This window comes from Poecilia reticulata, chromosome 7 (assembly GCF_904066995.2).
Source record: "Poecilia reticulata chromosome 7, P_reticulata-male-v2, whole genome shotgun sequence".
Lineage (NCBI taxonomy): Eukaryota > Metazoa > Chordata > Actinopteri > Cyprinodontiformes > Poeciliidae > Poecilia > Poecilia reticulata.
Window position 1 is genome coordinate 10,019,474 of NC_088836.1, and position 23,054 is coordinate 10,042,527.

The 23,054-nt window shown below is 38.6% G+C and overlaps 1 protein-coding gene and 1 long non-coding RNA gene across 3 annotated transcripts; one reads left to right on the plus strand and one right to left on the minus strand.

Annotated features, from left to right (window-relative positions):
- The first annotated feature begins 2,825 nt into the window (after window positions 1–2,825).
- On the plus strand, window positions 2,826–21,101 carry slc26a6.2 (solute carrier family 26 member 6, tandem duplicate 2). 2 transcript variants are annotated; one of them, XM_008413200.3, is made up of 20 exons: window positions 2,826–4,493; window positions 4,900–5,039; window positions 6,388–6,527; window positions 6,881–6,991; window positions 7,846–8,021; window positions 8,837–9,001; window positions 9,086–9,238; window positions 9,313–9,395; window positions 9,484–9,631; window positions 9,735–9,848; window positions 12,074–12,151; window positions 12,574–12,669; window positions 13,202–13,308; window positions 13,557–13,626; window positions 14,303–14,395; window positions 16,078–16,200; window positions 16,385–16,531; window positions 17,754–17,808; window positions 18,538–18,683; window positions 20,425–21,101. In XM_008413200.3, exons 2-20 carry the CDS (start codon window positions 4,912–4,914, stop codon window positions 20,446–20,448), a joined length of 2,157 nt encoding a protein of 718 aa, XP_008411422.1. In that variant the 5' UTR covers window positions 2,826–4,493; window positions 4,900–4,911; the 3' UTR covers window positions 20,449–21,101. The 2 variants fall into 2 exon arrangements, with proteins under 2 accessions (XP_008411422.1, XP_081464949.1); XM_081608823.1 differs by lacking the exon at window positions 2,826–4,493 and having other exon boundaries at window positions 4,530–5,039.
- On the minus strand, window positions 12,536–18,544 carry LOC103467118 (uncharacterized). The gene is made up of 4 exons (XR_534036.3): window positions 18,388–18,544; window positions 16,355–16,498; window positions 14,285–14,383; window positions 12,536–12,642 (listed from the first exon to the last, which is right to left on the minus strand). It is a non-coding gene; the product is annotated as an uncharacterized LOC103467118 (long non-coding RNA).
- Window positions 21,102–23,054: the final 1,953 nt, after the last annotated feature.

A 23,054-nucleotide genomic window follows, 5' to 3' on the forward strand; every position in this document is an offset into this window, starting at 1 on the left:
CTTCATTTTTTTTCCAGAGCTGCATATACATAAGGTCAATACGTAACAATGTCAAGTAAAGTTTTATGATTGTCAGCAGCCTTGGGACCAAATCAGAAAATAACTTAATGTTCCCCTCTGGATTCCCCAGAGTTTTTCTCTACTCTTTGCTGATCCAAACCACAATTTGCTGAACAGACAACCCAGGCGGTGTTTGCAATGCAGCCTTTGTTACCTTCGTTTTCAATGGCACTCTTTGCCAAACTGTCTCTTTCGTTCTCCCACTTTGCAAGATGAGAGAACAGAGAAAAAGGTGAAGTGCAGCTCGCAGATTCTTATTTATGATTCCTTCTGACCGTTTGATTAAGTTTTTACCAAGGATTTTAACCCCAACAAAACCGTCCAGCTCCCTTTTGTCAGTCATCCAAACCAGAAGTTGGTATTCTAATTAAGTGTGATTGCTCGCTGTAGCTCATCTCCATTCATCAAACCCATCTGCATCTTTTTATGATATGGGACACGACTAGACTGCATGCTGTAAACTCAAAATGTGATAAACATCCTCACCTGTCTGAGCGCACTCCTCAGTTTACAGATAAGAAGTGCTGACAGACCTCTTATCTCTTCCTGTTTGCCTCCCTGTGTAAACACGTGCGTGAAGAAGATGAAAACAGATTTATGGTGTTCTCTGTGATTTTTTTATTTCATTTTATTTTTTCCACATTGCGCGTTCGCACACTAACCTGCTCAGGGAAGACTGGGCCGTGCTCGGTGTCCGTGTGGATGTGGCGGCATTTTTAGGACAGGTTTCCACATCCAGCTGTCATTCTTGACGTCTTTTCCAATTCCAGTTTCCAGTCACTCACTCACACACCTACATTGCTTCGCTAAAGTTTTTGTTTTGTTTTTTTGTTTTGTTTTTGTTTGTTTTTTTTACATTTTGTCTCATCAAAACTGAACCAAACAAAAAAAACAGAGTAGTGAGGATTACGTTTGTTTTTCGTCACTTGGGTTCTTTTTAAGCACATTAAGAGTTAATCTTTCTTGTCATTTTTCCTAAAAAATGTATCAAGAATTTGACTTTAATTATGCTTCTCTTTATCCAGGTGAGACAACAAATCACACAGCAGGTAAAAGATAACAATAATGTAAAGGTCTACCTTTAGATCCTAATTCATTGGTTGCCTCTGCTTTCCATAAATTATACCAAAAAAAATATTATCACGGTTATTTTTACAATTATGACTCATCGCTTTTCTTATTGGTTCTATAAACCAGTACATATCATGACAGATTTTAATCCTTGGCATAGTTCACCTTTTACACACCGAACAAGCTGTTCCAGCTGGAAGCTGTAAAAACGTTTACAAAATGTGCGAAATGGCCTGACTGCATGTTGTTTTCATTGAACATTTTAGGCTGAGTCAAAATTCCCTCACAAATCAACAAGAAGAAACGACATGACAGTGGCACCGTCTGTCAATGAGTACCTGAACGAGTTGAACTCGAAAACCAAGAGAATAAAGGTAAAGGTTAGACTTTGATGCCTTTTTAATTTGAATGTCTCACCTCGTCGGGGAAAGAAACCAGGTCAAACCAAAGTTTCGTCTGTGCAAAGTTTTACCGCCGCTCACAAGTAGGACAGGCATAACAACAATTTTATGCTTCATTTTATTTGTAGGCACCTTTCTTGACCCCCAAGGTCACCTTTCACAGTTTAACATAAAACTGTGTAAGGCGCTATAGATGCTATATTTAATACACAGTAAAAATAAGTACAAAATAGTTTTTAAATGAGTCCAGTTGTAATCATGGTCAAACATAAAAATATGTGTACACCCTCACTGATATTTGGCTAAATATTTTTAATAAGGCACATTTCTTGCAGCCATCGTCTGGCTTCTTGCACAGTTTTAGGTGGATATTTGGCCTGTCTTCTGAGAGAGGTCACAGAGTGCTTGGTATTTTGGTTAGGTGCTACTTTTTAAGCAGGGATGTTAAATCTTCAACAAGGTTGAAGGTCAAGTCAGTTCTGGAAGGTTAACGTTTATTCATTCCAAAAACAGGTTTTGTTTGTGTTTGGGACCATTATCCTATAGGGAAACCCCGTGGTGTCAAAGTTCCCCTCATTTAACTTGAGCTGTCACCTGTGACACAAGCTGAACTCTTCCCAGAAATGGAAACCGCCAACACACCAGTTGTGTGGCAGAGCTACAAGTGGGAAAATTACAAGTGCTGGATGTCGACTCATACAATTATGGGATGCTAATGATGGTGATTTTTAATTTAAATTTTTTACTGTACAGAAGCAAATCCAGCATGAGCCAAATTCAAAACGTCATGGAGCCACATTTACTGTCCAGAAGAAGACTTTAAACTGACTGGGAGTGCTGAGAAAACTGCAGAACCGTCTCCTCCTCAGGAGAATGCAACAGAACCATGCAGCCACTGCCGGTGCAGAGCTTGGTCTGGTCACCTGAAGGTGACAGAGTACTCTGTATGCAGAGAGAGATTAGGAGTTTGTAACAATGATTAAAAAAAGAATTAGCTACTTTTGTCCAAACAACATACAGGACAAACATACACTACAGTTTTTTACAAATATCAATTGATGAGCTTGCAGGTTTAGTATTCTTAGTTCTCAGTTAGCTTTTTAAGAACTATACCAAAACTATACTACAATCCATGCCTTATTACCCAACTATATTTTTAATGCTGTTGCACATCTGTTTTTTTTTAACTAAAAATAACACAATTAAAAAGGAATACAACACTATTTAATTTTAAATAACTCTTTAGATGTTTTCACACATGCTTGCTCTGTGACTGACCGTGAGTGAACCTGAGCTAAATGAGATGTGTCAGTGCTTGAGATGAACTCCTTAAAGACGTTGATCATTAACCATGTGTCCATTAAGACTTTCAATCATTAAGGCTAATCATAAATTACTCGGTAAACATTGCGTTAGTGTGCATTCGTGTGGCCTCCGCGGCAGCATCGGGGCAGTGGTGAAACTCTTCATGAAAGTGATGTGGAAACTTTGAATAAAAATCCCTGGAAAGCTGTTTTTATTTGAAGAAAACACAACCTGACCTTTGACACATGTATGGCTGATAAAAGATTTCACAGTGAACATTGTTCCGAATGGCAGTCGTGTGATTTAATTGTAAGTGTGCCTCTCGGCTTTCTGCATATTCAGTTTGCAAGTAGAATTTAGTGATATTAATCCTTCTGTCTTGGAAGTGAATAAGTCTAAACCCTGTTTAGGCAAGCAGTGTCAGTTACGTAAAAATCTTTTCCACATTCCTTTGGCACAATTGTGAAACCAAATTAGCAAGGATACCATTGACAAGAGGGAAATTACACGCTAATCTTGTCATAAATAATGACGAACAGATAAAACACATTTAAGAGCTTTTGCACAGTTTAAAGAGTGCTTCATAAATTCTGCAGATCCGTATGTCCTTAAACTGACATCCACTTGGTTCACTTTTGCAGATTTTTTTAAACATAGTCTTTGCATCATGTGAGTTATTGAAATTCTGAAAACTGGGATTGCAGTGTTAAAAAAGCAGTGTGCTGACTCATTTAGTCAGTAATAACACACACACACACACACCCCCACACACACACGCACACACACACACACACACACACGCTTACACACACGCACACACGCTTACACACACACAGTCGTGTTTTCATCACTTGTGGGGACTTCACATTGACTTTCATTAATTTCTACAGCCTAACCCTTACCATAATCCTAACCCTAACCCCATCCATCACATACATAACCACTAACCCAATAACAACAATTTCCCTCATGGGGACCAAGAAAATGTCCCCACAAGGAGCAATGGTCCCCATAACCCCACATTGTAGACAGAAATAGGTACCCCATAAGGATAAGAAAACCTGGTACACACACACACACACATGCGTGCACACACACACAACGTGCATGGACAACAGTTATCTCTGCCTCCTCTGTTTCCATTTGCTCTTTCCATTCAAAGAACTTTGCTCCGACTCTCCTTAACCAAGTCTGGTGTCGTATCAGTATCTGAGGCACTTAAGCCACAACAGAAGAGCAGCTAGTCCACAGTTGTAAAAGTGACAGCCTCGAGGACATTTAGCTCTGAGGCTCTTGGAGCTGATGAAAACTCTGCAGCAGACTGAGTTTGTCCTCCAGGATCTGTCTCTGCGCTCAGGCTGGATTTATTCACCACAAAGAGAGAAGTGCAAACGTATGACTTATGAGGAAGCCTTCACTGGAGGAAAATATACATTTAAAACCATTTTATTAAAGTCCTGATTACTTTTGGATTTGGAGCTTCTGAACAGAATATCTGAACATCAGACAGAAACATTTATATCATGTAGCATCAAACCTGCATGGTTCTCATCAGAGTTTCAAAGGAATCCAGGATTCGTGTCTAAGTTTGGGAGCTGAAGATTGGAATTTTATCTTTTCTTTCTTTTTTCTTTTTTTTTACTGAAATACACCAAGGTAATTATTGGTTTATTTTTATCACAAGTTTGAAATATAAAACTGCATTTTAAATTAACCAATCACATCCTGGGGTCTCAAAAATATTTTTCTCATATTTTGCTGATAAACTTCTTTTTTTTAACTGTCTTTATCAGCCGTTCTGATCAGCTTCAGCAGAACATTTTTCACCAAGTTACATAACTTCAAATTCAAAACAGTGAATCAGTCAGAAGCAATAACTCAGTCATAAAAAGTCAATCAGTCACAGAAAAGCCTTTCGAATGTACTTTAAAAAAAAAAAAAAAGATGAGAAGCTTTGACTCCTTGACAGCATTAACACTACAACAACGGATGCCTCAAGACGTACTGGGGCCACCGATGTGGCTCTAATGTTTTCCAATACTAATTGAGAATTTGCTGGCAGCTCATTGGAGCCATGGAGGGAAGAAGACGAGTGACCTACAAAGTCAACAGGAACGTCCTGGACGAAGACGATCTGGACGAGATGGGAGAGAAGAGCCACACCAAACCATCTCTGCTTGACAAACTAAAAGACTCAGCGAGGTAAATCCAGGCCATGTCAAAAAGCACATGTCCACTCAGAAGGACTTTGAAATAAATATGTGACAAACAAACTGAGTGAAAAATACAAAGTCTTAAAAAAACAGGCATTTTTCAAATTCTTAATAAATTACTCCTTTTTTTTACCTATCAGACATATCAAGTGGTACATCCTCTTTAGTTACATCAGCCTCATCTGACTGTAGGTCAGGGTTTTAATAAATTCATAACTCATTTCGGCCAATAATTCACTTAAAACTGGAAATAAATTATTATATATTATTTACGTGGAATATGTACACCTTATTCTCACTAATAACAATCTGTATTTTACAAAACACATATGGAAATACTAATGGTAATTATTTCACGGTCACAGGAATTAGTTTTATTTTGCGAGCTGCATTCGTCAGAATTAGTGGGTGTGGTTAACTACTCAGTTCAATTCAATGGGTCTGAAGTGGAGCCGTGGTGCAGGTTAACCAATCAAATGCTGAATTATTTCATGCTGCATTTCACCAGCAGTTGTTTGGTTTGGGGCCGCTGGTCCAATTGGACCGCCTGCCACCGGGTTTGAGAAAAGGCTTCACTGAAAAAATAGGAAAAAAACGTAGATTTATGAAGTTCTGTGATTCTGTCACTGCGTACAGCATTCACTTAGTTCAAGATTTTACCTTCCAAATGTGTTTTCAAAGTGTTTCCAAGGTGAATTGTTCCAATTAGCATTGGCCTCTCAAAGTTACAGTGTTCCATGTTCTCAAGAGGAACCAGAGCAGAAGAAAAACTAAATAACGTCGTTTATCTTTTAAAAATTATTTTTATGATGCTTAAATAAATTGTGAAATGCCTCAAACGAATTTTTTTTTTCATTCATGAACTCATTTGTTTACTTCATAAAAGTACTTTTTCAACTCTTTAACACTCAGAGAACTGCTTTCTGCGGTAACAAATACAGAAAGCAGAAATAAACACACGTGGTTGTGGAAAACATATCACACGTTGGGTCGCTAAAAATAAATGCAGCTGCAAAGTCACATGTTCCCGGAATCATAAATCCTGCCAAGTGAGGATGTGAAAAGTTACATTTGAGTCAAATTCCCCAAGTTTGGTGGAATTTATTTGATTTACTTAAAACTAAAGGCTTCGGGTCCTTCTAATGGAGGGAAACATGATGAGTCAACATCCCAAATGAGCTCGAATCAACACAAAGACATTTCCAGTTGGCTTGGGAGCAAATTTTAAAATTAGGTTGTGGAATATACTTCTGGGCTGATATCAGTGTTATGTTCTAAATTTCTTGTTTTTTTGTTTTGTTTTTGTTTTTTTCATTCTATCACTTCGACACGCTCAGCTGCAGTGGGCCCAAGGTGAAGAACTGCATGCTGGGGACGTTCCCTGTTGCATCATGGCTGCCTCGCTACGCGTTCAGAGAAAATGCTTTGGGTGACTTGGTGTCAGGAATCAGCGTGGGGATCATGCAGCTGCCACAGGGTGAGACGGAGCGCCAGTGGGTGTGGGTGGAGGTGGGGATGGTTGCAGAATCAGAAGGGAGAGACGGAGCCATAAATGATTTGTTTATAGTGGTAAGTTAATTAGTACCAAGATAGTCAGTCTTTTAATAAGCAAATCAAGCTGTATTTGACTTTCTTTTGGTTTGACCTTAAAACAATCAGTTTTCAGCTCAATCCTTCCTAAAGTGTAGTGAGCCCTGGTCTTCTAACTCATTCTCTGCTGCATTCAAGTTCTTGAGATGAACTGGATTAGAGCTCAATTAGTTTTCATAACCATAAAAAGTCTCCGTATGGCAGAAACTATTATTTCTCTTTGTGCTTGTATCCCTGTAGGCATGGCCTATGCACTGCTGGCATCCGTTCCTCCGATATTTGGTCTTTACTCCTCCTTCTACCCAGTCCTCATCTACTTCATTTTTGGCACATCGAAGCACATCTCGATTGGTAGGTTTGTTGCACTGACCCATTAAGTTACTTTTATAACTGGCAACTGATCCAATTCCCAGAAAAATCATCATGTCTCTTGGATCTAGACAGTAATAGTGGAAAAGTTGTGATTAAACAAATCTGTTTTGAAATCGATCTTGTCTTGGAGATTTACCACTTTACATTCTATTGCGGCAATAAAACAAGGTTGATAAAAGGAATATCCAGGGATTTAAAAAGTCTGACGCATCCAAAGGTGGACTGGAAGAATACAGTGATTGGTAAAAGTTATTAAAGGAGCTATTCATACCTAAGCTATTGGTATGCGTTAGTCCTTGTTAGCAGATTCATTTTTGCTTTAATTGTTGAACAAATAAACAAGCTGCCTTCTCTTCGTATTCATAATTTTGAAATGTTAATTTGAAAACAAGATATTTGGCATTGAAGTTGGATAAAATATTAAACTGTGGCTGTGGGGACACATGTTTCTTGATTAAATCAGCTTTTGGGGGGATGACAATTAAGCTTGACTAACTTCAGTATCTATTATATTAAAAATTATAGGGGACTGAGGTTTTCTTTTTTTTTTTTAGAACATAATGAAATAATCAAATCCCTCATGTTTGCTTTAAATTATTCCCAGTTAGTGACGACACTGCTGGGGTCGAATTGAGCTGGTCAGAGTGGGTGGGGAGGACGGATAGAGTTAAATTTAGGACAGTCCTGGAAGAAAACTTGTCAGAGGCTACAAAACACTAGAGAATGAGGCTGAGATTGATCTTCCAACAGGACAACAGCCACAGATAAAAAGAGCCAGAGCTGCAATTACGTCGTTAAGATCAATGTTTTCTAATTGTGCCGTCCTTCCTCAGGAACATACGCGGTGATGAGCGTAATGATAGGAGGGGTGGTCGACCGACTGGCACCAGATTCTGACTTTGAGTTCTGGAACAACGTGACCAACACCAGCGACACCGACTTCGCTTCCCGGGATCAAGAGCGGGTCCGAATAGCTGTTGCAGTCACTTTTATATCGGGCTTGTTTCAGGTGCGTTGTAAAGCAGACTTTGCAGCTTCATTTACACCTCAGTGAATGCTGGACGATGACTATCTACCAGCACCATCAGCTCACGAAATGCTTCCTGCTAGGCACACGTTTTAAACAACACAGTGTAGTGCAAATAAAACACTTCATACACTCTAAAAAGATGAGTGCTAATACTGAGTCTGCATAGGGAAGAGTATTTATCCACAACATGACTGGATCGTCTAAGAGAGATTTCCAATCTGATAATCAGAGTCAGCATGAACGCAACATGTGAACTGAACCAGTAGACTTTTGTATTTAACAAGTAAAATATCAAAGCTGGGTTCAGAAGTCTGATGTGTAAAAGTAGAAATACCCAAAATTATACAGATTTTAAAGATTATACATGAGCAATTACATCTTCTTGTTGTTTTTTGTTTTTTCGTTTTGGATAAAAGGTGAAGATGGCAGAACAATTGCTTTCTAGGAAAATTGTTATCTTTAGGAAAAAGCTGTGCAATTTTAGGAAAATGTAGTGCTTTGAATGTCTTTTGCCCTTGTACTAGTAAATATCTCACCAAGTGGAAGACAAACAGGGTTGAAAATCAGTAAATTGCCACATTTTGGTTGATTCAAGGGCAGAAAATAAAAAAACTCAAATACCCTAAGAGGATCCTGAATCAAATTTTTTATTTAAACCATTCCAATGAAGATTTAGAGCAGGATTTCAACTTAAAGTCTTCTTTCCCAGGTGCAAGAAAATCTGCATAAACGTAAAAACATTTGCAAAACTTCCTGATTGCGAACATTCAGATTTCTGTTTGCCATGTGTGCAGATTCTGCTCGGTTTGGTCCAGTTTGGTTTTGTGGTAACTTACCTGTCCGAACCCCTCGTCCGAGGCTATACAACGGGAGCTGCCATACACGTCATTGTTTCTCAGCTGAAATATATCTTTGGTCTCCACCCAAAGAGACACAGTGGACCCATTTCCTTGATTTACGTAAGAAAAACCACTTTTATTTCTACGTGTAAGGTAGAAATACCTTCTAAGATGATATGACAGTACTTTGTTTTTCCTTCTCAGACGGTGGTGGAGATCTGCTATCTCCTTCCAAAGACAAATATTGGCACATTGGTGGTCACTATCGTGTCCATTGTCGCCCTCATTCTTGCCAAGGAGCTAAATGCATTCTTGAGTAAAAAGCTCCCTGTCCCCCTGCCCATGGAGCTACTTGCTGTAAGTACAAAGGAAAGTTTGCATGAGCAAAACACTAATTAGACCATTGAATTGATCTATTATGGTCTTTCTAGGTAATCATAGCAACAGTTGTCTCTTGGCAAGTCAACCTGGAGGAGAGATATGGAGTGGATGTAGTGGGAAACATTCCCTCTGGGTGAGGAAAACACATGCACTACTTAGCATCTCTTGTACAAGAGGAGTGTGTAATGTCTCTTTTTCTGTCCGCCATCTTTGTGTGGCAGTCTCCAGCCACCTGCTGTACCTGATATGTCCCTGTTTGGCCAGGTGGTTGGGGATGCCTTTGCCCTCGCTGTTGTAGGTTACGGCATTGCTATCTCCCTGGGACGAATATTTGCACTGAAATATGGCTACAAAGTCGACAGCAACCAGGTAGTGTGATTAGGGACTGATTAATAATATCTAATGTGTTTCGCTGTTGACTCTAGTGTATAAGTCTTGTTTTTTTGTTTGTTTGTTTGTTTGGTTGGTTTAGGAGCTAATCGCCCTTGGCTTAAGTAATTCAATTGGAGGAATTTTCCAGTGTTTCGCCATCAGCTGCTCAATGTCTCGCAGTTTGGTTCAGGAAAGCACCGGAGGAAAAACCCAGGTTGGAATGCATGCACAGAATATATAAATGTTACATTAGCACTGGTTCATCAGAGACTAGTTGCTGTTTTGCTATTTTCTAAATGAAGTGGAAGCCAAGGGTCAAAAGCGCGTGCATGTTCAGCGACATTCTGAAATCACAGCGCCGCACAGTGGCCTGGCATGACAACTACAGTGGATTCGAGATGTCTTGGCAGTACCGTGTAAACGTGGAACTTTTCCCCAGCCAACGTCCAAAAATACCCGCAGTTTCCAGACACCAGTCTCGAGTAAACGTGACCAACAGACAGGTTTGATCCATACAGGCCTCTCCTTGCAGCATGCAGGACTTGAAGGATCTGCTGCCAGTACCAGACACACAACTTCTTCAGGAGTCTGATGGAGTCGATGTATGTCAGGATTGTTTTGGCAGCAAACGGGAAGGGAGAAGCGACCGAGCGTTATTAGAGAGGTGGTCATAATGTTGTGAGGTTATGCTGATGTTCTGATTCGGCTCCTTCAGAAATGAAGCTAAGATCTAGAGACAAAATGTGCTTGTCTCTAGCAACGAGTAACAGAAGAACAAAGATAGTAATGAGCAGTCAAATGGACAAGTTTGTTTTAAAAAAGAATATGATAGATTTAACTTTAACATCAATAACTTGCCAAAACAGAAAAAGGCATGAGTCACCTGAGGAGAGGAGACACTCTAGATCTAAAAGTGAAATGTTTAAATGTTTAAATATTTACTTCGTGTTGTAACGTGTTTAGAAAGTGATCTGACATTCTGCTGCTATAAAAAGAAGCAATGCCTTCCCTGACAGGAGGAAAAAAGAAAGTCTGTGTCTGGTTTGCAGCACACAATATGTTGCCTATTAGAGCCTGTGAATGGTGTTCATTACAGACAGCACTAGTTAAACAGAGTCGCATGACGGCTCCAGCTTTGATATTCATTCCCTCTTTCATTTCAGGCCATAGAAATTCTACTTTGACCTTTGAGCTCTGGCCTTTTTTCACCTCTTAAAGACTAATATGGATTTAAATTAGATTTTGTTTCATTCACATTGCATGTAATTTATCCTCCACAAATGTCAGCACCTGTGATATAGAGCGCTAAATTAGGCATCTTTTAATTTCTACACATTTTTAAAAGAAAAATGCCACTTTGTATAGATCCTAAACCAGCAGCACCAGTAAATGTTTCCGAGTCATCTTTTGATTTACTGTTTCCAATTGATCAAAGTGCTTAGGAAAGTTCAATAAGTTGTCTACGTCTTCCTGACAGGATCTGATGTCCTGCAGCCACAATTCAAAATGGGAAAGAGAAGAAGACATGCTTTTAAAAAGAAGGCAGATGTGTGCTGATAATGAAAATTTGGTAACACTTTAGTTGAAGGGGGGTGAATAAGACTGTCATGACACTTTCATAAACATGACATAAAATCTGTCATGAACATGAATAAGCCTTCATGAATATTTATGACTGTTGTCATAAAGCGTCATTCGGTAAATTATGACACTTTTAATACAAAGTTGACATTATTCAAAATGTCTTTGTTATGACAATTTGACATTAACCAAGAAATCATTACCATTTAAACTTTACCTTTAATAACATAAAGTTACCTAATTTTTAAAGTGCAATCAGTAATACTTTTATAACAAATTTATAACAGTAATGATTTCTTGGTTAATGTCAAGTTGTCATAACTGAGTTTATCTTTCCACCACACAGGATTGAGGTCAAAAAATATGTTAAGATACATTTATTCAATTGATTTTTACCAATTTTTATCAGGGAATGCAATACAACATGTCACCACCTTATTCACCTGAAGTTCAACACCGTGATGGAAAGTCTTAGCTTCTTCAAACTTGAAACATTTTGAAGAAAACGATTCTCAGAAATGTCATGCAGCATTTACAGTTTGTCTCCTTGACAGATTTGAAAACGTTTAAAGAACTCCATAAGTTATTCCTAAAACACATGCTATACAGACTGCTGTCTACACTTCACCTTAAACCAGATTCAAGCCCATGTCGTTATTAACCAACCAGCCCGTTTGAACAAAAAACATGAACATTTACCTACGCTTCACTAATTCTTCTCCCTCTTTCAGTTCACACTGCTAATCGCTGCCTCGTTAATCTCTTTAAAGTTACTCTCTAATGTTTTTTCCTCTGATCTTTTTCGCTCGATATCCATCCATTCATCATGTGCCTGTTTTTCCTTTCTGTTCGCTGCAGGTTGCTGGGGCTCTGTCGGCAGTGGTTATCCTTTTCATCACTCTCTGGATTGGATCTCTCTTTGAAGATCTACCCAAGGTATTCGCATGTGTGTTTGCACACACACGCACCCACACACACAGACACACACACACAGTGGTGAACAACACACATCCAAAGCCAAGTGGGAAAATGTGTGCAGAATTACAAGGCCCACTCTGAGCCCGGCTCAGGAGAGACTTACCTCACAGCTGAGGATTGTGCTCTAAAATGCAACCAGATTGTTCAGGATTAAGGGTTTGGGATGCTTTTTATCCTGCCATAATGCTTTTCACCACGTCATCTAATATGTGCGGGTCTCTGTTAGGTCATGTCAGTCGTTTAAAATCCTTAAAATAAACTTTAATGTCTGAGTTTATGTCCAAGTTGCCTTTCGTGGCCCTTTAACTCCAGTGTTGATCTCATCAAACTTCGTTTTGCACACCCACACAAATTGCTCTGCTTGATGATTTTTTTTTCAGGCAGTGCTGGCTGCCATCATCTTCGTTAATCTCCATGGCATGATGAAGCAGTTCTTGGACATCCCCGCTCTGTGGAAAAGCAATAAAATCGACATGGTGAGTGTGCCAAAATGTTGGCAAGGAAGAGGTTTATTAGCAAAGACAGATTCTCTTTTCTTTTTTGTTTTTCATTTTGACAAAAATGTTTACACTTTTATGTTATTTATTCTCCATTATCAATATATTATCACTCGAAACATCTCTCCTGCTTTTCTGCTGGTTTAATGTAAATCCTCCAGACATCAGAGGTTAATGCTTGTTCACTGAACTATGCTGAAAAAAATCCCCTTTAGGAATTTCTTATATATTTTGTTGATACATGTAAATGTTTTATTATCAAGAATATTAACATCTAAGTTTTCAAATTATAATGTTTTTTTTTAAACGACAAAAGCTTTAAAAAAATATCTCAGTCGCATTTAAGTCTGGACTTTGACTAGACCACTCCAAAATTCTCCAAAACACTTCTTTTGCTGTACACAATCAGGGAATTTAAATTTTCTTGATAGTTTTTGTTACTAAATCCTTATACTTTACTATACAGCCATTGTTTTGTTTTGGGTCCTCATGTAATTCTCTGTTTCTTCAGCTGGTCTGGGTGGCCACCTTCATCTTGACCGTGCTGTTGAACCCTGACCTGGGACTGGCTGCTGCCATCGCCTTCTCCATGCTCACTGTGATCTTCAGGACACAGCTGTAAGGAGACCTTGCTGCTTACGTCTACATGATGAAGTTTAAATATAAGAAGGATTAGAAATGTCACACCTACTGAGAGAGTCTGAGCTCAGAGGCAGTAGAGGAAGCACTGAATGTTTTTTCTCCTTTTGAGCAACGTGATAACATAGATCTAAACTTTGCCATGCACTTTATTAACATTTACAACATATAGCAATAAAATTTCAACATGAAGTGCAGTTCACTTCTTTGTTTTGTGTGCGTTTCAGACCCAAATACTCTCTGCTCGGACAAGTGGCAGGCACTGACATTTACAAGCCTGTGGAAGACTATGATAAGGTAAATTCTAAAAACCGTTTGACATAAACATTTATTAAGATTTGGTTAATAAATTGAGAATATATATAAAAAACAAGTCAGTGCAAAACTAACATTCATGCATGGAAAAGGTCAGTACTGTGACCTCTATGCTTTTGGCCTGTTTGTATCTTGTGAGTCTATTTGGCACAAGACATACAGCTAAGATATTTTGAGAAACAATTATATATTTTAACGATTTTAGTTTACATCTCTATTTGTCCATGTTAAAATATTTTAATTTTCTTTTTAGTTTCATTTTTGTGCCGATATTTGTCTGTGGAAGGAGACATAGGCCAGCCTGATCAGTTTGATCTGCTTACTATTTTACAATACACTCACCAACCAATTTATTTTATGACACCAGGCTGGATTTAGATGCATAAATGCAATGAGTTGCTGCTGCTGTGATACATTACATAGCCACTGTAAACTGACAAAATGTGAAAAGCCTGATGCGTATTCAGCTTCACCAGCAGATTCAAGTTACAACTATCATATGATTCAAGATTAGTGGGACAACAACCAGATTGTATCTGCACAACATGTTGTGCAGATATTAGATATTTGCTGTAATATTAGCTTTAGTTTATAGTCTGACTTTAGTTGGAGCATTTACTAAATGTTTTTCTGTGTTTACCTCATTAACTGATTTTAGGCGAAGCAGGTGCCAGGAATATTAATCTTCCGTTCCTCTGCCACCCTCTACTTTGCCAATGCTGAGATGTACCAGGAAGCTCTGGGAGAAAAGGTGACAGCACGAACACAAACACAACATTAAAGCCACAATCCGCTCCTAATGGGACTTGATGTATTCAAACTTGGCTTCAAGCCCTAATATTTTGAAAAGTGACAACAAAATATGCTCTCGTTTTCTTTTTTTTTTTTTTTCCTGAAGGAAAACACGCATAATCATGCATGCTGATATATTAATGTGTCTGCACCCAAAAGCAGTATCGGAGTCACGCGAGCACCATGACGGACACTAAGCCCTGATTTAATGAACCAGGCAGACTCATATGCAGGCACACACACACACACACGCACACACATGCAACATGCAAGCAAAATAGAAGAACCAGCAGCAGCTCCAATCCATCTTGTCACATTTTTCTGTGCAATCAACTTCTCTTTTACAAACATCACTTCTGACACACTAACAACAGATGAGGCACGTTACCGTTTTCACACATCACAGCCATGACAGACATTGTTAAAAACGCCATCCCTCTAATTTCTCCTCTCTTTTTAAGTTTTTCCTCCAACACCCCGTCCTCTGCCTCCCCCCTCTTCTTCCTTTTCTCCCTCCTCGTCTTCCTCCTCCTTCTCCTCCTCCTCCTCCTTCTTCCCCTTCTCCTTGTTGCTCATGGGAAGACAAATCGAGGGAAAGTGGACAAAAGATGCCAGCAGACAGGAGCGGAGAGGGGTGCAGAGACTGAATCAGGGAAGGAGATAATGGAACGTCTCATTCATTAAAATGTCAGCATGTCAAAACCAAAGCATTTCTCGTTTGCTTTCTTATCTCGGAGGCACTAATATGAGCTCTCATTGAGCCGTCATGCACAGGCTGCAGGGATTGTTTACAGGGTGAGAAATCACCACCAGACCAATCCTGGTCCGGCTTTGTTTCTGGACAACTCAGTTGATTGGAGATAATAGAGAAATTCAGTGATGTTCACAATCTGCTTTCAGGGGCATGACCTGTAGAGGAGAGGCGATTGCTTTGACATGATTAATATCTGTCAATGACAGCTTCTTCGTCTTTTTCATAATGAATGAAAATGCAGAATGGTCTGCACAGAGAGCACTTGAAAGCTAATGAAGCGTAATTGGCGTCTACGTTTTAGCGTCTTTTTTTTTGGTTCTAATTCTTTTCCCAGTTTTTCTTGTTCTAAAGTGTAGCTTCGAGTTCATGTTTATCCATTATTACTTTAACCGTGCATGTTCCAATAATCCCTCAGGCTATTTTAAGGCCTGAACCGATTCAAGTGATGGGTGTTGAAACCCGCCTCCCAACTACAACTACATTTCTTGTGCGAATGTAGTTGGTAGTTTTGCAAAAGTTTTGTTGATAAAGTCGTTTGAGTTGAACGCTTGAACCAGCAGGAGCAACGTTAAACTTGTACTTCAGGAAACATGCGCTTGGAAATAAAAATGAATGAAATCGTCACACTGGATCAATGTGGCGAGTACTACAGTGTCTTATATAAATAAAACAGGCAGTTAGTGTTATGCATATTTAATCCTTGCATAAAGGAGGTTTCTTCATGTCATTCAAACAAACCTGGTGTGTCTGTTTATTCTGGTGTTGCAGTTGGATTTATCTTGACTGACATATAAAAACCTGTGTTCTGTTGACTTACAGTAGATCTCGCCTGTCGACGGAACATTTAAAATAAACTTAAGGATGATTTTCTTTGCTGTTTCTTTTAGAGCGGCCTGGACATCACTAAGATGCTGTCAATAAAGAAGAAACTGGCAGCCAAACGAAAGAGGCACGAGAAGAGGCTGGCCAAGAAAGCGAAGAAAGAGCTCAAGAAGAATAAAGCCGACATGGTGAGCAAAAGCTAAAGAGTGAAAAAAATGAAAGAAGTATTTATCAGACAAGATTTTTTTTTTTGTCATACCGGATCTTCCTACTCAGGAATTTCCCCAGTTTTAACTATTTTTGTGGGAGATAATTGAAGTTTGTTTTGTTTTGTTTTTTTACCTTAACTTTGTCGTGCCTTCTTCCATCCAGCAGGAGGAGCCAAATTCAGAGCACCAGAAGGGCATCGCCATCATCGGCGTGGACAACGATCCGGACCCCTCGCTGCCAAGGGCCATTATCCTTGACCTGAGCCCTGTGAACTTCCTGGACACAGTCGGGGTCAAGACAATTAAAAGCGTAAGAAAATAAGACCTGTACGACTGAACAAAGGCAAAATATTGATTATCAAAATATATTTTAAAAAATTAAGCAGCACATAAAAGCAACACCTGTGGTCAAATTCAACCAAATAAGGTTGAAAAATTCAACCAAATAAGGTTGAAAAATTCAACCAAATAAGGTTGAATTTGACCACAGAAATAAAAAAAAACCCTTTGTAGGGAGCTAGTAGAACTTTTTTGAATGACAGAATTTTCCCAATATTATGTTTTAGTCATTCCAGTTTCTACCGCTTCATATTGTCAAGCTGTTGTGAGATGTTTTCTTGTAGATGTTGTTTAGACTCAGTTTCTGAATCATTTGTTCATCCTACACTTTCTTGGAGGGATTTCAGTTGAGTTGTATAGTGTAACCGCTATGGTGCAACATTAAATCGGCCAGTCGATGAACCGGCTCCAATTTCATTTAACATTGAGGGGTTTCAAAAATTAAACCACTGTTTATTTTTGCTGTGTTGTGAGAGAGGGTTGACTGACGGACCCACCCTCCAGGTCATGTCTAGACTGTTGCCAACTCAGCGACTTTCTTTCAACATTTAGTGACATTTTAAACTAAAAAACAAAATCATCATCATCCAAAATCACAATCGGCAGCTCAGGGTTTTTAAAAATCGGTCATCAGTGATTGGCCAAAGAAACTGCAATTGGTGCACCCCTTGTAGCCACTATTAAAAACCAATCAGAAATCAGAACAGTTAAAGAGGTCTGTATCTGTATGATATTCATAAAGCTTGTTAGTTACACCTTTGCATGAAGTATCTTGGGATTTGATATACATTTTGGAGCAAAGCCAGTGTGATATATTCACGTGGTAACAGTCTTTTGCTGAAATTCTCAGTTCTTTATTTTTTTCAACTCTCTCCCACACACTCAGCAGCTCTCCTGCAGGCAGTATACTAAGCAGAATCAACCCTCCCAGTACCAGAAGATGTAATTAGCATAAACAGCTGAACATCGGAGCAAGCAGCCTAGGGGAGAGGTTCAGGGTGAAGAGGTTCCAGGGGAAAAATGATGAACACACACCAACATGTCATAAAATCTCTAACTTTAAACCAGCATTTTTCATACCTTTGTGAAGTATGCTTTATCCATTCCTCAAGTATTTACCTGTCATTTAAACTTTTAAGTTTACTGTGAACTGGATTAAATAAATGATTCAGACATTTGTGCTTCTGTTTCAGATTCGGCGAGACTACGGAGAGATCGACATTGAGGTTATTTTAGCTTGCTGCCAAAGTAAGTCCAGCCTTCAGGTTTTTGTACTGCCTATTACCAGAATATAAACTGGTGTCATCAGAATCAGGACCCAAATATCTGTAGTAATTTTGGTCAAACTGAAAGTGAAATTTTTTTTTTTTTTACTTAAGTTGCATTGGTGTGGTTTTCACAGCAGACTTTGTCAGCATATAAGGTTTATATTTCGGTTTCTCTTTTGTTAAACTGTATTCTAGACGGGCACAGCCAATTTGAGCTTTTTTTTTTTTGCTGTGTCATGAGAAAATAAGCATTTCTTTAGTAAAATCTAGTGTGTCAGTTTGTTTCTTTTCTTCTTTTTTATGTTTAGATAATGGTTGACAAATTTAGACCTGATTTTCTATGTAGAGAAAAAAAGCCCATGGATCTCTGGGGGACAAACAATCTGCTGGTGCAGGAAGCTGGGACCCGTCCAGATTACTTCAAAGGACCAGCAGCACTAATTAGCCTGCAGCGAGCTGATGGCACTTGATAGGAAAAAACTGGCTCATTTAAAGTGTTTAGCCCTGCAATAGAGCTGCCAAAATTATTCATGCATTCATAAAATATAGTGCATTTCACCGTAGACAAGAAAAAGCCTCCTGTTGTTTGTTCTCTTCTCAACTCTGCAGATTTCCTTTCTACTGCATCCCTCTAGTTGCTCCATGCCTTTTCAGCTTCTCTCGCTTCTTAGTGCAACGTTTCATCTCTGAATGTTATCGTTGTGCCTAGGCGGCGTGGTGGAGAGCCTACAGGCCGGGGGATTCTTCAGCAGCAATGTGACAAAGTCCTGCCTCTTCAACTCCATCCACGATGCGGTCCTGTACTGTCAGTCTGAAAAATCAAAGAGTCGGTATGATGAAGAATATGAACAAGAGGTGAGAGCAGGCATTCACGTCGACTGACGTTGTGTCCATCCTGAGGCAAAACGGGTTAAGAAAGAAATTAGGAATTATTTTTAGGAAGCATTTTTGTAATTTAAAAATTACAAAATATTTCCTGAAGTATTTTAAGTAACACTTTATTTGAAGGGTTGTGCAGACTGGTAAATAATGTCCCTTTTAACGCAAAGTTGACTCTTTTAATTGACTTTTAATGTAAGTTTTAATGCAACTTTGCATAAAATTGCAATGATTTACCAAATAATGCTAAGCTGATGCTTTTAATTGACTTTTGATGCAACTTTTAATTCACATTTGCATTAAAAGTGTTATTATTTGACGAAAAACACTTCATTGCAAACAGTTCTAAACACTCATAAAGCATCCTTCATGTTCATGCTATGCATTATGTCATGTTTATGACAGTGACATGTCAGTCTTATGCACACCCCATCATGTTTCATTACAACATTTCAATACTAAGAATCATATCACTATATTACTTTATGTAATTCTTCCAAAGTTGTTGATGTGTTATTACTGTCTCAGTTTGTTTGCTAAATTCACCATTTTTGTTTTCGGGACAGATTTTTTATTTTTTTTTTTGTTATGTAGAACTTGAAGGTTTGCTGACTTTAATCCTCAGCCAACTAAAGACTAAAGCGAGGGAATGTGACTCAGTTCCCCTCAGCAGTTTGTGCCTCAGGTTTCTCCCCATAAACAGTGATAAAAATACAGCCCATTTGCTCGGCCCATTTACCGCTGCCACGTCCACGCGGCTCGACCAAGACTGCAAATTAAACACACAGAATCGATGTGCATAATTGCACTTAAATGGGTTTTGATGTCAAATTACTTATGCTTTCCCGTGCACAATTTAGCAGACAACCTTTGCTGTTTGCTAGAAGATTACTCTTCATTCCACCACCAGACCAGGACTGCAAACGTCCTCCCTGAGTTCAGCACAAACACACAAATAGCCTAGTTAAAGGCTTACGTTGGCTGTGTTTGCATTTGTGCTGATCTCCTCACATTTAAACACCTGTGCATTCTCGCCTGCACGCTTTTGTTTGTCCATGCTCTGTCTTGTGTTTATGTTGTGCAAGCGGCCTTATGTTTCTGTTATGACCGAGGAATTATGCAAAGAACATAGATAAATAAATAAAATACATGGCTATCAACGTGATTTACACCCAGAACAGCACTGAAATAATTATAAGTGCATGCACACGACAACAATGAGAGGAAATAGGCAGATTCAAATGGGAAGATCATTGCTCAACTTTGCATGCAAGCCAGCCTGCATGTGTTTCTTTCAAAGGCAACATGAGATCATATGGTGTTTTGTGCAATAAAACCACTCACACACACATGCACGCATGTAAAAAATGTAGCTAATGTGAAAAGAAATTGCTATATAAGAGTTACATGGAAAAAAAAACTCGCAAGTAGTTAAATTTACTTCAAAGCCTCACTATTATAAATTCAGTTTACAAAGTTCAAAACAACCCAAGAGTGTCAGATGATGATTTAAAACTTATCTCCAAGCCATTACTTCAGAGACAGTTTCATGCTGAGTCACAATTTCAAGCAGCAGCTTCGGTTTTCCTCCTCATTAAACTCTGAGATCAAGTCTACTGAGAACATATTTTAGAAAGTCAAGTTTCCTTTTCCGTGCAAGGACTTTTTCCTTTTTAAGCTCTCGATTTTTTTTCCCCGTGTCCTTCTTGCTTCGTAGGAGTTGAACGAAACAAATTTCTGAGTCCTGAGAGAAGTGATGAAGGATGTTATGGAGAAGTGACAGACACTCTGCAGGAGGATTTTATCCAGAGGGCTTCGGAAAAATCTGGGACATCCTCTTTTTGGAAACCTACTGAGAAAAGGTTTTATTTTATTTTTTTCTACTAAATGTATTTGCTTGAAGTAAATGTATTCAGCATCATTATATTGTATTAAGCTAAACCTACACGTTTTTGTCCATGGGTACTCACAATTTCAAATGTGTTATTTACTGTTCTGTATGTTGTACATATACTGTATTGATCAGAACGTCTGGACCATAACTTGTTAATTGCTTAAATATATCTTTGTTTCTGCTTATGTATACACTAATGTGTTGATTTTTAATCTCTAAATAAATATTAGCAAACATATGTTATTTTTTAAAAACTGCTCATTTGCATTAATTACAGACCAAATCAGAAAATCGGGCAGCATGAGAGAAGAAATTCCCTCTCAGAGTGACGGAAAATCTGCACATTATTTTAATTAGAACAATACAAAACTGACGTGTTTCTGCACTTTAAGATTTTTCAAATGTTGTCACGTTACAGTCATAAGCTTCAATTTAGCTGATTGGAAAATTTTATGTGATAGATCAGTACAACGTAGCCCATGATTGTGAAGTGGAATGAAAACGACACATTGCTTTCAATTTGTTTTGTTTTTTTCTAAATAAAATATTGAAAAGCATGGCAACTGTATTAATTCCTCCTGAGCTAATACTTTGTGGAAACTACAGGTCCAACTGCAAGTCTTCTGGTCCGCCTCTCCACCAGCTTTGCTGGACATTTTGCCCTATTATTTATTTATTTTTTTGCAAAATAGCTTAAGCTCAGCCAGCCAGATGAAGAACCGCTCTGAAAATACATCTTCATACATGTTCTAGACTTGCCAATTGACTTTAGATCTGGATCTGACCTAATGTCAATATTTAATATCAGCATGGATGGTGTCCCACCCCAGTCAATAGCAACCACTAAAAGGGTTTTATTCCAGGTTTGTCCTGTATTTAGTCCCACTTATCGTCCCATCAGTGTTGCTGAATATAAAGAATCATGATTGATTCTCCCACCAGGATGTAAGTTTTCAGTTTTCTGCAACACACATTTTGCAGCTATAGGCCTAAAAGTTCAAGTTTGGTTTCATCCAATCAGATGGCCTTTTGCCACATGTTTGAGCTGTTTCTTACACGACTTGTGGTGAACTCCTGATGGGATTTCTAATGGCTTAAAATGCCAGATTCAATGTGTGAATGGCCGATCCTTTCAACAGATCCACCCAGCTGAGCTGTAGATCTCTGCACTGTGCAAATTTTCCAAAACATGGCACATTGTTTTATGAGCCAGCTCTGCTTTTAATGTTTCACAACTTTTATGATGCAGTTTGTTAAGATGAATCTGGTAGAAAACTTTTTACTAATTCGGCGGCTTCGGATGGGAAACGGCTGCACAAGAATCAGAATAAGAATGGGGGAAACAAATACAGACCAGATTTTTTTAGGTTATTTCTCTCCTTTCAGTAAAGTCATGCTTCTAATTCACAGCTATGCTTTCCTTTGTGCTGGTCTAACACAAAACGACAAAAAGGATGAAGGTTTGTGGCTGCCACGCGGCAACTTACTCTGTTTTTATTCTGTTGTTTTACAAGAACCAGCATCACATGTGGTGAGAAGTGCTAAAATGTGACAGAAAAAGGCTTTTGCTAATCTTCTGTCCTGGATCAATTCCTACTTTTTTTTTTTTTTATGTCCCTGTGTGCAATTAGAGGAGCGCGAAGAAATTTATTTCTATTGTTCCTCAGAAGTCATTTGCATCCACAACATTCCTTTGTTAATTGAAACCAGGTATGATGAGTCATTTATTCTTGGGAATGAGAACACAGTGAATCATAACTTAGTCATTTTGAAACAAATGGATGCTCCATTAATCATCCCAATTAAATGGCATTTAGACACTTCTCTGCATTTTGTTTTCAGGGCTTAATTTTATAATAATAATAAATTGTTTTATTATTTTGCAGTTGACATTAAAGAATGGTCCAGAAAGCTTTCAACTAGGCAACCAGGTGTGAAGAACATTGGTGCTGTTGTCTAAACCAAAAGTAAATAAGAGGAGTTTTTTTTAAGATTATATACACAGTGAGGGGAAAGTCGTTGAAAAGTGGTGCATTAGAAGATAAAAATAAAGGAGAAGATTCCTTTAAAATCATTGCAGTAAAGTGAGAAGTTAAGCCAGTAGAGGTCAGCAGAAATAAGATTTTAAGGTTGCTGTCCAACAGTGACTGCTGTCGGCTGCAGACCAGTTATCAGACTGGTTAGACTTTCACAAGCATATGCACTGTTTCCCCTTACCAGCTGGTTGAGATAATAAATTACATCTGGAGCCACATGTTGGACTGGAGTCATTTGTATGTGTAATGTTACTTAGCTTAAAGTTTGTATATTATAATTATGCTATTAAAATCCCGATCCCCAAATAAAACACATCTGGCTGCTGAGGCACAAAGTGTTTCAGGTGCAGATGAGGCAATGAGGTGACATCTGCAGAAGTGTGACATTTTGGGCCAGACTCTGCTTTGAGTCCTTGC

Excerpts from the sequence above, each read along its gene's own strand:
- slc26a6.2 (XM_008413200.3), top strand. The coding sequence starts at position 4,912 with ATGGAGGGAAGAAGACGAGTGACCTACAAAGTCAACAGGAACGTCCTG. Across the intron at positions 12,152-12,573 it reads TCTTTGAAGATCTACCCAAG|GCAGTGCTGGCTGCCATCAT; the intron begins GTATTCGCATGT and ends TTTTTTTTTCAG. Across the intron at positions 17,809-18,537 it reads TATTTTAGCTTGCTGCCAAA|GCGGCGTGGTGGAGAGCCTA; the intron begins GTAAGTCCAGCC and ends CGTTGTGCCTAG.